The sequence below is a fragment of the Manacus vitellinus genome, unplaced genomic scaffold (assembly GCF_001715985.3).
Source record: "Manacus vitellinus isolate BGI_N305 unplaced genomic scaffold, ASM171598v3 scaffold_14_pilon, whole genome shotgun sequence".
Taxonomy (NCBI): domain Eukaryota; kingdom Metazoa; phylum Chordata; class Aves; order Passeriformes; family Pipridae; genus Manacus; species Manacus vitellinus.
The window spans coordinates 17,276,457-17,290,749 of NW_021939063.1; the positions used below are offsets into that span (position 1 = coordinate 17,276,457).

The 14,293-nt window shown below is 52.0% G+C and overlaps 1 protein-coding gene across 1 annotated transcript in view; it reads right to left on the bottom strand.

The window, feature by feature from the left end:
• Window positions 1-10,627: 10,627 nt before the first annotated feature.
• RBM6 (RNA binding motif protein 6) overlaps window positions 10,628-14,293 on the bottom strand; it is a 56,784-nt gene continuing 53,118 nt past the window's right edge. The window contains exons 21-23 of the mRNA XM_029958299.1: window positions 13,918-14,022; window positions 12,602-12,701; window positions 10,628-10,882 (exon numbers count right to left, since the gene is read on the bottom strand). Coding sequence (XP_029814159.1) covers window positions 10,757-10,882; window positions 12,602-12,701; window positions 13,918-14,022 — 331 coding nt within the window. The 3' untranslated portion in view covers window positions 10,628-10,756. The remainder of the gene's footprint in view (window positions 10,883-12,601; window positions 12,702-13,917; window positions 14,023-14,293) is intronic.

Below are 14,293 nucleotides of genomic sequence, written 5' to 3' on the forward strand. Positions count from 1 at the left end.
CTCCGGCGGAGAAAGTATTTTAATGAGGATAGAGGGTGCCGGCCCCGTTATCTGCTTCTTCTCAGAGCCTCTTGGCTGGGCTCCTCGGGAATTAGAGCCTGGATTGCCGGGTAAGCTCTCTGGCTCGCAAGCCTTGGACCCCTGCGGAGCACCACGCTCCGGCGGCTCCCCGACGGGCTGCCCTTCGCTCCGGGACACTGCTCAGGGAGCCAGGGACACGGCTCTGCCTGGCCGGCAGCTCCTGAGGGCTGAACACCCCTGCGACCCCACCCCAGCAGCTCGGCTGTGGCCGAGGGAGCTGCCTGGGGCAAGGCTGCGGCTTCTCTGCCGGGTATTTCCCGGGATCAGCGACCAGCGGAGACGCCAGGATACACATGGGGCCGTTCACCCCAGCCAGCTGCTCAGTCACGCTTCCCCAGGGGATGCCAGGTCAGCTCCAGGCGGAGCTGAAGATGCTGGCACGTCTGGCAGGGGCTGGGGCAGGTCAGGCCCTGGGCGGCTGCAACAGCATTGCCATGGGAGAACCAGGGCAGCATCAGCAGCTCCAAGGTAGAGAGCTCCCTGCTTTCAGCCATTTCCCTGCCCTGACAACACAGGAGAACCCCACCCAGCAGATGGACACAGGCAGGGGTACCCTCCTCCCAGCACAGCTCCTGCGCCCGTGTCCCCAGCAGGTCAGAAGCAGCAACCACCGTGTCCGACGCCCGAGGTGCTGCTCCCAGGGCACATCCCTCCTGCCCAATCCCTATCTCACATGAAGGCCTCTCTGTCCTCCATGCACTGATCTGCACAGTGTTCTGCCATGGAAGGCCACAGTGGTTGTTGTTATTCCGGTGTGGGGCTGAGGCACAGCTGGACTGAGTGACCTGCCTGTGGTCAAATGGGAAGCATAACAGGACAGGGATTGACCCCAAGTGTCCCATCTTCCCCCAAAGAAGCTCATTCTCCTCCAGCACAGACCAACTCAGCACTAAGCCTGACTCTATGCACGTGGCTCCAGCACATGGTGTCAGAGCTGTCACCGTGTCACCACCCGCCTGCGTGGGAGCACACACCGTGGGAAGGCCAGCTCTCCCCTCAGAGGACAAGGGACAGATTGAAACTGAAAGCCCTTGTTTTCCTTTTCACACCACAAAGCACGCAGGCCAAGTTAGCTGACATCAGTGGTCTCCTCCTGGAAAACAGGGAAATAAACCTGGACCCAGTGGTGGGAGAAGCAGGGGGGGGTTCCTGCACACAATAAATGGCAGCTCGCCAGCACATGAGACCAGAACAATCACCTCACACGGCTGAGCGCTCGTGAACGGCACCATTCCAGAGGAACCAGGTCCTGGGCAGGCTCCCAAGTTAAGTGGGGCTGATGCTGGCAACAACTGTGCTCCATGCCGTGCCATCCCACCAGTGGAGAGGGGTTGTGCTGGCCTGGCATCCCTGCAGGTACAACAGAGCCAGGGGGAGATTCAGGGGCACGTGGGATGACTGAGCACAGAGGTAGCAGAGGCCAAATGCCCTACAGTGACCACATCTGGGAATAACAAAGGCTTATCTCTGCCGGGAGTATGGAGTGGTCCCTCCTGGGTACCACGGAATTACTATCGTTCATAACACCCAGCTATGGGGAGATGCTGGGGGTTTATGGCTGTGATTTGGGATAATTTAGTCTTTAGGGAGGGAGAATGACTTGGTTCCCTGTGCTGTGAGCCCAGCTCTGTGGTCTTACACTGGTCATTTTGCTTCAGTTTCCCCAGGCAAAGAGTTGGAGAAGGTACAGTTGGCTCCCATGAGCAGGGCAGGAGCAGGGAGGTATCAAGTGGCTCACAGGAAGGACCAAAGCTGGAGACCCAGTCCAAGGTAGGTAACACTGTTTTCACCCTCTCTCCTTGCTCCTGCTCTCCACTTGCTCCCTGCTCCAAGCAGGGGGGAACAGAATCCCCTGATCCAACCTTGTCCCCATGGAGGGCTCCTCAAAGAGGGCAGGTGAGGCTGGATGTATCCCCCCATTACCCATCCAAAAGCAATTCCCAGTGGCCCCCCAGACCAGGAGGTGACTCAGCTGACTGATCTCTATGTCTCTGCTTCCAACAGCAGGTTTGTAATGGTGTGAATGAGTGTCTGTAAGGATCTAATTACCCCGTGCTCTCTGAGCTACCTCTCATTGTAATCCCAGCCGGAGTGGGGACAGACCAAACTTGGAGGAAGAGGCAGCTCCAAGAGTCTGGGAGCCAAGGTTTACGATAAATCTTTATCCTTAGTGTAAACAGCCCCTGAGAGAGTGTCACAGGAGCACAGCAGAGAGCGAGGCAGCCAGAACCCCTCACCGTTTGGAACATCTGCCAGCTCGGGGACTTGGTTTGGCAAAGAGCATCATTAGCAGCAGCAAGACCTGCCAGGGACCCCAGGCTTGGCTCCAGCTCCCTATCCTTGAGCTGGGTGCTGCTGGGTGCTGCTGCTGGCAGCCCCACAGCCTGGGCATCAGCCCTTCCCAGCCAGACCATGGCAGATGCTCTGCAGCCTCCTCACACAAGCACATTGGTATTTGGGAGAGCATCTTACATCCTTGGGGGTTTCCTGTTTAATTCTCAACCTAAGGAACTGCAGCAAATGATCCCTGTCTTGCATGCTTGTGGAATTCAGTGAGATTAGATTAGGGATGAATTCTTCCCATATTTCTTATAGGGCTGATATCTCTGCCCTGGCTTTCAGATTGACTTCCCCATCCCCGTCTCATTAATCACCGGGGTGTTTGCGTCTCTGTCGTTTTCAATGCCGTTAGCTCGGCAGGAGAAATCTGTCTGTTCCAGCAGCCCATCGTGTCAAGCCAGTGACCCGTCAGGGCTGCCAGACCCCCTCCCTTTGAAGGCCGAGCGAGGAGAGGCCGGCAGAAAGCTGGGACACGCTCCACTTGGCAAAGAGAAAGCTCCCGCATGGGGCGCGTGGCCGGCATGTGTGCGGGATGGCTGCGGTTCTGTGACCAGATCTCCAAGAGCACTTTCCCCTTTGCCCTCAGGCACATGGCTGCAGCAAAAAAAAATGCTGGTTTCCAGTTTAGCAGAAATTTCCTGCCAGTGCTCAGTAGCTGGATTAATGCAATGGTTCCTTACGGGCAATAAATTCTTAACTAAGGGCAGCCACAGCAGTGGCCAGTGCTTGGGGCTCACTGGACCCTCACTACACCCTGCACAGGGAAATGCTTCCAGATGATTTCCAGTGGACAGCACATCCCTCGGCCCGGCTGCCAGGTAGGGCTGCCACACACTCAGGAGCAATGATAGCAAGGGTAGGAAGAAATAACCCTCTTTGTCTTAATTTAAATTCATAAAGAGCTTTGTTATTTAACAAACATTCAGCCTCCTCCCTCCCCCCTCACCCTGAGTATCAGCCCCATCACACCGAAACACCACCCATCACTTTCAGGACACTCAGGCTTGCAAGGCTCCCGCCTCCCAGCCATCCATACTCAGGCTCTGTGATGCTTCCAAGCAGAGGGATCATTAGTTACAAGGACTCCTTTGGAGAGCACCCGGCATTTCTCAAGCTCTGTTTCTTTTCTGCCTGCTATATGGGATGACCCGAGTTTCTGAGAGCTGAGGCATTGCAGAGGGAGGTTGAAGAAGCACAATTTCCCCGTCCCAACAGATTTCATAAAGCCCAAGCAGGGGAAAATTCCCCCATGGATCAGGGAGGCTGTTTTTTCTCCTTATATCAAAGCTGTCACAACTGTTTGAAGGCAAATGATTGATTTTTATCTGGGGGGGAGGGAGAAATCTGACAAAGTTATCTCTGAGCAGTGGCAAAGCTCCCAGCATGAGTTAGTGACAACTGCCCAGTGTGGGATTTTGGGATGTTAAACCTTTGCAGTAAAGCAGAGTATAGAAGTAGAAGAACATCAGAAAAAAACCAGCTTTGGAAACAGAGCTTTACCATAATAAAAAAGCACAAAACCTCTCGGAACTGAAGTTACAGCATTAATAGATATAACAGTAAAAGATGGTTACAGGGGGTTGGAACAAGATGATCTTTAGGGTCCCTTCCAACCCAAACTGTTCCATGACTCTATAAAGATTAGTATCCCAAACTTTTTGCAGCATGCTCTGACAAATGGAGCGGCAGAGCGAGGTCTGCTCTCTCTGCAGGAGGTGGGAAAAGCCCAGTCACTCGTGAGTTACTCTGCACGGAGCCATAAAACACAGCGAAGCTGACAGTGAAAGCAGACGAGCTCACGGCTGGTCAACCCCGGCTCAGCTTCCCAGGCTGAGCTCTCCCACTGGGAATGCTACTCCAGCCAGCTCTCCCCGGGAGGGAACCAAGGCAGCCCCAACCAGCCTGGGCTGCCCAAGTTTATGAACAATTAAACCCACTGCTCGTTACTCACCCGTCAAGGAGCCAACGGGATCCCAGCGGCAATGCCCACCCTGCCACCAGGCCAGCAGCTCCAGCGCCTTCTCCCAGTGAGCCCAGAGCACCTGGAGGCTGGAGGCGGCAGGAGGAGCCGGAGGGGGAGGACAGCCGGGGGCAGCCCCTCATTCATACCCAGCCCCGGCTGCGGGAACGCTCCGTCTGGTCCGTCCCATTCATCCGCACACCACAATTGCCATCTAGCGGTGCGGGATCGGTGTGGCCGGAGCTGCCGGGCTTCCACGGAGTCATAGGGAAATATTCGGCTTTTCCCCGGGATGCTTCATCCCCGCAGCTCGAGGCACATCTCGTGGAAGGGGATAGGAAAGCAGCAGGTGCAGCGCTCACGTTTTCTTTATCTTGTGAACTGGGACACAAAAGCACAGCAGGGTGGATGGGAGCACAGGCTCACGGACACCATCCCGCTGCTGTCACGCAGTGGGGTTAGAAAGGAAAGCTCTGGCCCACAAGCAACTTCAGAGCAAAAAGTGATGGGAAGGGAAATCTGGGAGGATTTGGGCTCTAATGTACAAGCACAGTGCAGTGGGAGCAGAGCCAGACATTCAAGGACCTGACTATGAACTATACATTTCACTTCAAATCCTTAGTCCATTTCTGAGCCCCTCACTACAAGAAAGACACTGAGGTGCTGGAGCGTGTCCAGAGAAGGGCAACAGGGCTGGGGAAGGGTCTGGAGCACAAGTCTGATGAGGGAGACGGGGGGGCTCAGCCCAGAGAAGAGGAGGCTCAAGGGGGACCTTCTCACTCTCTACAATTCCCTGACAGGAGGGTGGAGGTAGGTGGGGGTCGGGCTCTGCTCCCAGGTAATAAGCAACAGGACAAGAGGAAATGGCCTCAGGTTGTGCCAAGGAAGACTTAGATTGGATACTAGAAAAAATTTCTTCACTGAAAGGGTTGTCAAGCACTGGAACAGGCTGCCTGGGGAAGTGGTGGAGTCACCATTTACAGAGGGATTTAAAAGCCGTGCAGATGTGGCACTTAGGGATGTGGTTTACTGGTGGGCTTGGCAATATTAACAGTTGGACTCAATAATCTTAGAGGTCTTTTCCAATTTAAACTATTCTGTGATTTACAAGGTGCTTTTTAGCTCCAGACAGGCTCTGGGCTGATCCTGCAGCCTGAACGCCCATCAGTGGCTGGGGAGCATGAGGTGCATTCCTGGAGCACATTGGGTTTGGTTTCATCTGAAAGGAATCTGGTTGATACTGTCCCAAGCCCGACCTCTGCAGAGCTGCTCCAGGATGCAATCCAACAGTGGGGAAAGTCATGAGATCAGATTCAGAAGTGCACCCCAGAGTCAAATTAAGGCACTGGAGCAGGCACACCCCAACAGGACGTTAGGGAAGGGGACCTTTCTGTCTGTGCAAAAGACCTCCCCTATGTCCCAGCAACAGGACCCAAGGGAGTTGCCTAAGACCCTGTTGAGGCTCTGGGTGTAACAGGTGTTACAGGCAGCTTTGTCACCAGCTTGTGGGTGGGACTGCACTGCCTGTACTGGGGTGACTGTGCTCCCACTGCCCCTCTGTGATGGGAATGCAAACCTCATCAATGTAGGCACTCCAGCTCCTCAGGCTGACCCTTTCCTTCCCTCCAGATCAAGCCTGGCATGGCACAGTGTGAAGTCCAGAGGTGGGTATCCTGCACTGGATGTCTGCAGCAGCAGTGGTGTCTGTGAGGTGGTGGCTGGAACCACCTCCAGGGGTGAGCTCCAAGCTGTTATCCAGCCCTGTGCCATTTCTGGACCAGCCCATCCTTCCATTGTGTGGGACGGGGGACTCTGTCCCTGGGGGGTAATGCTCACATTCCCAGCTTCCTTGCAGCATTCCCAAGTGCTCCATAGGGAAGCAAGGTGCACTTTAACAGCTGGACAGGACTGGCCTCCTCCAGGCTGCAAAAGGGCTGAGCAGCACATGTACAGACCCACACACCCTCCAGCAGCAACTTGGCCAAACCACATCACATTCAAAATGTGCCGGTAAAAGGGATCCACATGAAGTTTGGACAAGGGCTTGTGTCCGTGCTTATCTCGGCTATTCCAGGCACTCTGTGACTTACTATAGTGTCATTCATCTTCCTTTGAATCTTTGTACTACTGAAAGGAAGTCCATGAAAGTGCAGCTTCACAAAGTTACACTTGGTGACATTTGAAAGCATAATGTCCCCAGTGCAGGAACAAAGAACAGAATGGTCTTTGTATGTATATGGATAAATAAGGAAATACAGAACCTACATTAAAATGGGGGCATGGTTTGAGCAACAACCTCCTCTGAACACTGAACTCCTGTTTCTTGAGTCTTAAAGCACTAAATGGGTAAAATTGTTCAACATACTCATCTGGTATCTTTCCATATCTATCTAGGGGCAAGTACACACGTTTATTACTCTTCCATTTCAAATAAAGAGAAGGCTTAAAGATTTGTTTGAAAGATATAAAAAAAGGGCTAATTGCAATGTATTCACTCCTAAAGCTTTTACTGTAAAGTAGAACTTTATCTTAAAAGCGTTCCCTGCTCATGTTCTGCTTGCTGGTGTCCTGTGCCTTCAGGGTGTCCTGGCAGAGCTCTGCCTGTGTGCCAAGCCCAGCCATACCTGTGCAGGTCTGCAAAGCCCTGATAGTCCAGCACAGCTGCCCTTGTGATATTGAGAAAGAAATCCCTGGAGGAGGGTTTTTTTCAGTTTGCTTGCAGCTGAGTGATAGAAACCTGATTTGTGGAGCATCAGGTTTTGCCTCTGAGAAAAACAAGGAGTGTAATGCCCCTGCTGACAGGGTGGGTGTGCCTGGGCTGCAGGGAGGTGAGGTGGCTCTGTACCCAACTGTGTAAGGCATTTCAGAGAGGGTCCCAAATGGAGATGACAGGTCAAGGAGATGTGACCAGCTCTGAACTCAGTCTTTGCAGCACTGAGGGGCAACCACTAGCCTCATCCTCCTTCCAGTAGCCCCTCTCCTCTCCTTGAAGCAGGTCACTGCTGAGGAGGGAAGCACATTCCCTGGGTTCTGTCTCTCCTTCCCCTTTACAAATTATTCCCTCAGCCCACCCTGATGGTTTTTTTCTGTTTAGAAAGCACAACTCCAGCTCTTTACATCATTATGTTTCACTTACAAGGGCCTGAGTCACTGCTGTATCAATATTAATATGAATAAATATTGGAAATCAAAGACTATCTACTTGATTTACCTTGGGAAAGGGGGAAGAAAGCACCTCTTGCTCCAGAGCCTCTCAGATGTCTTAAGCAGCCTCATGCCTACCAACCTGTGTGGCTGAGAGAGCTCAGAGATGAACCCTCCCTTGGACAGGGGTCCAAGCAGAAGTGCCTCCAGCCCTTTAAATGGCAGATTAACCTCCTCTTTGGTTCCACTCTCAGTCCGTGGCTCCTGTTGCCCGTTCCTTTCAAATAAAATCCTTTTAAACCCCTTGTTCTACCTTTTCCTCTGGGCTTCCTTGTACACACAGTTCTATCCAGACCAGCCTTAGTGTTGGTTACGGATCACCCCAGTCCTCCTCCTGTGTGTAACATCTTCATCCAATCAACTGCTACAACACAGGACTTACCTTGTGAGCTGTTCCAATTCTCTTATCAGGACCTTCCAAAAATAAAAATAAATTGTAACCTGGGCCATACCCCTCACCACAGGATGGCACACAAGGACACGTGCTGAACACAGCCACAGCACTAGTACAGTGGTGAATAATCTCTGAAATAAAAGCAAAATAGTTATAAGATATAAAGGTAGTTGCAGTTTAGCTGTGGCTTTGGGTGGCTATCCTTTAAAAAGTATTAAAGACACCAAAACCACTGCACCAAAGATAAATGGTCAGGGTTTCTGCATCGCCACCTACGCTGCTGTTTTCCCAAGAGAATATGACATTTTCTGGGTTGGTGCTTCTTTTTAATGCTTTTAGTTTCTCACTCTATTTATCTGCTCCAGCTCATTAATAACCTCGTGCCAGTCACCTCATCCCAGCCCCAGCAGAGGACTGCTCCACACTCCCTAATCCTGGATATCCACGTGCATGGATGCCATGCCTAGGTAGATACGTACATACAGTATATACACACACATCTTCAAGGGAATACACAGGAGCTCACACTGGGTTATATTAGGGAAGAGGAATTTGGAGGAATTAAATCAATATCAATCCAGGGAATACCTCGATTTTCCATGGGCTGGCACAGGGATACTCCCTACAGCCCAGGTGAGTGGTGTTCCCAAGACACACACAGCACAATCCCCAGAAATCCCACAGTTCTGGGAGTAACACTGTGGTGTTCTGACATCCTAAGACACAAGCAGTATTCCTGATTACCCATAATCATTTACTATGAACCTCAAAATAATAGAACCCAACACAAGTATTTCTATGATTAACATAAGTAACAGGAGGTAGATCTACCTCCATGGACAGAAAAAGGATTTCTTTTGATTGGCAACAGATACATCCTGCAATTAGTTATTTGTAATTTTTTTTTTCCTCCTCTTTTCACAGCAGTCTGTTCCTGCTCCTCTTCTGTTCCTGACTTGAGCCCTGGCAATGGGCCTGCCAGGAAAGTGCTGTGCTGCCTCTCCTTTCACACATGCACATCACAAACTAGAAGTGAGTGTATGGCTAAGCCAAGGAACGTGCATTATTTAGTGAGGTCCATCTGTCTAAGGGAAGCTGCTCTTACATTTATCTGGTTTATTATCTTCTAATTAATTACACATCATCAGTCATTGACAGGTTTTTCACCAAGATGCATGTACCCACTTACCAAATTAATAAAATCAGAAGGGGTTCCTGCATTTGATGGTTGCAAAGGCTCCTTCTGGTTGTCTTGGGAATGATGTTCTGTGGGTGCTCATTTTTGGCACACACAGGTGCCTGGCCCACCCAGGTGCAGACAGCCTGTGCAGCAGCTACTAATCTGCTCCCAGATTCCCCTCTTCCCTCACGTGCCACTGAAAATGATGTCCCATCACAGTCATACTTCTTCCCCCTTTGTGCACAAATAATTTCCAGACTTGAGAGCACAAGCTTGTTACGTCCGACCTGGTGCCACCACCACTGTTCCCTGTTTGAGAGTTCCTCCCCAGAAGCCCATCACCTTCCCCATCCTTCCCTTGCATGCCTGGGACTCCCAGGAAGACTGAAGGCCCTCTCACACAGGTACTCACCAGCACAATGTCATGCCCACCTCCATCATCCCTGGGCCGCGGTGCCATGAGCGAGTCCTCCACACTGCTGTGGCACTGCCTGTGCCAGAGACAAGGAAATGCAGCTTAGAGAGGTCTTCTGCTGCCTTTGGAAGTTGTCAGCTCTTGCAGGTGGCTCTTCACCTCCAAATCCTGCTGCTTTCAGCTTCCACATCTCCTGCTTTCCCTCCTTTGGGGTATTTGGAAGCAGTGTCAGGCCTTGCTCTCTGCCAGGTGAGCAGAAAGGCAGAGGGAAGCACCAGCAGCTCCAGCACCACCCCCTGCTCGCCAGGCACGGGCTCTGCTCCCACCAGCCACTGCCATCAGCATCATCCTTATCCCTACAGGCCACACTCAGCCTTGTCAGCCATGGTCCCTGCTGTGCTCACACACACACACTTTCACTGTGCTTTGGCCCCACCATTACATGTTCCTGCTGACTGACTCTGCACCTTCCCAGGGTGTGCCAGTAGCACTCTCTCAGCTTTTCCCCTGTTGAACACAGCCCCTGCCACCATGGGCCAGCATGGATATGTCCCCATGAGGGCACCCAATACCCCTGCCACCAGATCCAGCATGCCCCATGTGGAATGCTCTGCTCTGGCTGGGAAGCCCAGACATTAGTGACACCCAGCATTAGTGAGATCACCCTTAACCTTTCAGATCTTGCTATTAATTGAACCCTGTTGACCTCACTAGCAGCTAGGATGAATCCCACACAGGTCACTCCTGCTCCTGCATTCCTCTCAGGCTTTAGGGCCATCCCCTGCTCCCAAGCTCCCATCCTGACCCAGAAGTACACGGCACCAGGAGCACCTGTCCCTGAGATGGCATGGAACACACTGCAGGACAGTGGCACTGCTGGCAGGGCCTTCAAGCTGCCAAACCTTCACTGACATAGCTTCAGCTCTCAAGGACCTCATCAGCAGAGAGCAAACCCCAACGGGAATCCTCCAAAGCATTACATGCTTCTAAAACATATAGTTTCAGCCACAAGACAAGCACTGACAAATTTTCAGTTTTATTAAAAAAATTCTAGCAGCAAAACCTGTAACAATTCAAAAAAACAAACAAACAAAAAAAAAAAGACCAAACCTTCAAAAAGAACATGACACAGAGAGAAAGAGACAAAGATGGAGAGAGACTGGCTTGGGGTTCCCCCACTGTTCACTCCAGTTCCTTGTAGCGGGCAAACATGACCCTCCGGACGGCGTCGCGGTAGGTCTCGTTCGACTGCCTCTTGGGGGGCTTCCCTGGGGCCCCCAGGCCAGGGCCCTTCCTCCGATTTTCTGCCTGCAAACAGTCACACAGTGATTTCTCCTCCCATAAAGAAAAAGCTTCCCTGGGGCTGCTTCAAGGACTGCTGACTGCTCCCATGTGGATCCGTGGGTGGAGGAAGAGCAAGTGCCCTGTGTTCCTCCAAAAGCTGCTTGGGAGAAACTACAGGCCCTTTGTGGGCAACGAAAGCAGCTGCAGCCAGCAAATGCCCTTTGAGAATCAAACCCCAGGGATGGGCTGTGGGGAACAACAGGAGCATATGGCGGGGTGGCAGCCAAGCAGGCAGTGCCGGCAGCCCAGGCAGCCGCGTGCCAGCCAGGATGGAAACCGAGCAAAGGAGAGTGCCAGCGAGAGCTGGGCTCTTGGGGAGCTGTTTGCTGTTAGCCTGCATTGGCACAAGCTCAGCTGTTCTCTCTAACAGAGTTCCCATGGGCCCTGGTACCTCGCTTGGAATTTCAACCAGTGTTTAAGGACCGGCTTTTGCAGCCAGTGCCTGCATTATTCAGCAATGTCTGTCTGGAGTTGGCCCAGGAGAGCAGGCCTGGGGCTGGAAGTTTCTCTCAAGTCCAACTTACCTGAATACCAGAGATCTCACCAATAAGACCAAGAGATCAAAGTCCTGTGGGGCTGAAGTGGGCACATGGTTTTGTCCCACGTGACTTGCAAGTGCAAGGAAAGCACATCTCTAGGGCTCTTCTGGGAGGCCTTTCTAGGAACTCTACGAGGGGCTGTGCTTTGCCACCAGCTCCCCACCCAGACAGGGAGCCCTGATCAGAGGTCAGACCTCCCAGAGCGTGTCGCTGGAGCTGGCTCTACGACAAAGCCCATTTTATGGGCACAGGAACCTCACCACGAGGACTCAGCAGCAGCTGGGGCCGGCTCCTGCTGTCTGCACTGAAGAGGGACTCTTGCCTCGTGTGTGTGGGCTCAAGCAAACACGCGTCACAAAGCCTCAAATATTTGCTTTAATGATATACTCGACTGCAAGCTGAAAGTCACACCACGAGCCGTGCTCCATGCTGCCCCTCGGCAAAGCACGGACACCGCGGCAGCCTGGTGAGCCACGAACCTGCCATCACAGCACCATCCTGCTCCTGTGTCCCTGGGCAGGGGAGAGCAGCCCCTGCCCCAGGCCGCTTCTCAGACAAGCCCTCTGAAGCAAATTAAGGTCCCCTGAGAGACCAGCCTGTCATGGTAAGGCAGGGTTGGGTAGACCCTGATACCCTTTGCCAATGGGACTCTGCTCCTCAGGCGAGGTACCCTGGCATCACCTTCCACTGTCCAGAGTCTGCAACGGCACTGAGAGCCTCACAAGTGCTAAGCAGAGCAGACAAAGAGCAGGACATGCCCCGTGGCTTTGGTTACACTCACACCTCCTGGGTGGAGGTTCACCTTTTCCCCCAGATCATGCGGCTGCAGAGCACTGAGCTGGTGACCTGCTCAACCCCCAGCCTGGCTTCGGGCAGGTACTAATCAGATGCTCACATCCTTCCTGATCTACTGTTGTTTTATTTCCAGCACCTCCAGATCCATATAAATTCTAACCTTGTTCTGCAGCCAACATACTTGCAGCCCCTCCCAGCCTGCAAAGTTCATCACTGCACACATATTATTCCATCAAGTGGGTGCCTAGACCTGCAGCCTGCCTCTTGCTCTGGCTGGGAACTCCCTCCAGCTGTTATGGCAGACATTATGGGCTGCAAGACAATGGTGTGCTTTGAAAGGAAGACTCACCTCCATTGGTGATGCTGTGCCCTGCTGGTTGTGGCCGAAGCCCTTCTTCCACCCTGGAGACTGCACCATTCGGTTCCCTTTGTTGTTACTGTCAAACTCACTGCAAAAGAGATAGAATCAATTGTCCAATCTTCCAATGCTTCAAACACATGCCAGGGATTTTTAGCTCTACTAATAGAACCTTCACTGACATTCCAACCTCTCATGAGGAATATCCAAGTTTCTTGCCAGAAGCACACCGCCTAAGGAAGTGGATTCTATGTGCAGGGCTCACACACCTTTGACTGCAAACTTTCTTGTCCCACCTCAGGGGGAAATACACCAGGGCACAGGAAATGAGCTCAAGTTCCAAAATATTTACAGTACAAGCCAGCCAGCAGCGTTCTGTGCTTGTATTCCTTAATTAGAATTTTAGCAATAGCAAGAAAGTGAAGTCTAATCCCTGTTGCTCTGTTAGATCTTTCTTTTCTCCCAGTGCTGTGGTCATGGAGTTCAACAGATGCAGTGTTAACTCAGACACCCTTTCTCCCACCTGGTCATTACTCATCCAAAACCACTAACCAAAACTCACAGTTTTGAAGACCTCTCAGCACAAAAATAGCTTCCTTCAGACAAGTTCTACTTTCTGGCTGCTGATGACACCGCACACAAACTGCTTTAGTTTATCCAAAGCTATTCCAGGAAAACAGGGAAGAGAAAATGTGGATTTTTAAACTGCAAGACACAGAGGAAAGGTCTCTTTCTGAGGTGCTGCACCAGAAGGGAACAGGCACATAACCAGTGTTGTCTTCAACACATGCCTGGCCCTTCCTCAGCCCACTGGAACACGCGAGCTCGCAGCAGGCAGGTCTGTCGCGAGCTCCGCACAGCGCACACTTTCTTCCTCCACCTACTCTGAATGAGATGGAAACAGCTCCCAGCGTTCCTCTGAGTCAGTGAACAGATGAAACACAGCTTTGCTCTTTCTTTCGATGGCTAGATGCCAGGACAGGAGGACAGCAAGTGCCTTAAGGACGAGGTGGATGGGAACAAGCTGCATTCTGCTCTCTATGCCTGGTCAGGCACACTCAAGCCCCCATCTCACCCCTCCAGCACCAGACAGCTTATCCCTAAACCCTCATTTCCATCAATGCCCTCCTCCTGCCCTCTCTGAGATGTCCTGCAGCACAACAGGCTCACAGTTTGGGGAACTCTATCTGACAGTCTGACTGACTGTTAATTTGCAGACCTACCCCACTGGCCTTGGCATGCCAGCAGCACACACCCCATCCCAGCATCAGCATCCCCAGAGAGGTCTAACCAAGAGCAGCCATTACCTCTCTGAATCCCGGTCATATCTGAGTCGTTTCCTCTCTGGTGAATCCAGCTGCTGGAATTTCTCTCTCCGATCATTTCCTTTGTCTTTATGTCTCCCCTTCATAAGAGAAAAAACAAAGTAAGTACAGGACCTATGAAAGATTCAACACTGCAGAAGAAAGCTCTGCAGTCAGATCTCATCCTCAGTTGGTTGGAAGGTTGTCCTGGGGACCCACAAACACTGAATGCATCACATCCCACAATCCACTTGCTCTGTCCTGATGGCACCTGTTGGGCTGACTCAGACCTGTGGTTGCAGCCTTCCAGCTATGGCACCAGGAGCAGCTCTGTGACATTCCAAACAATGGACAAGTACAGCTCTCCCATCCCTGGCCA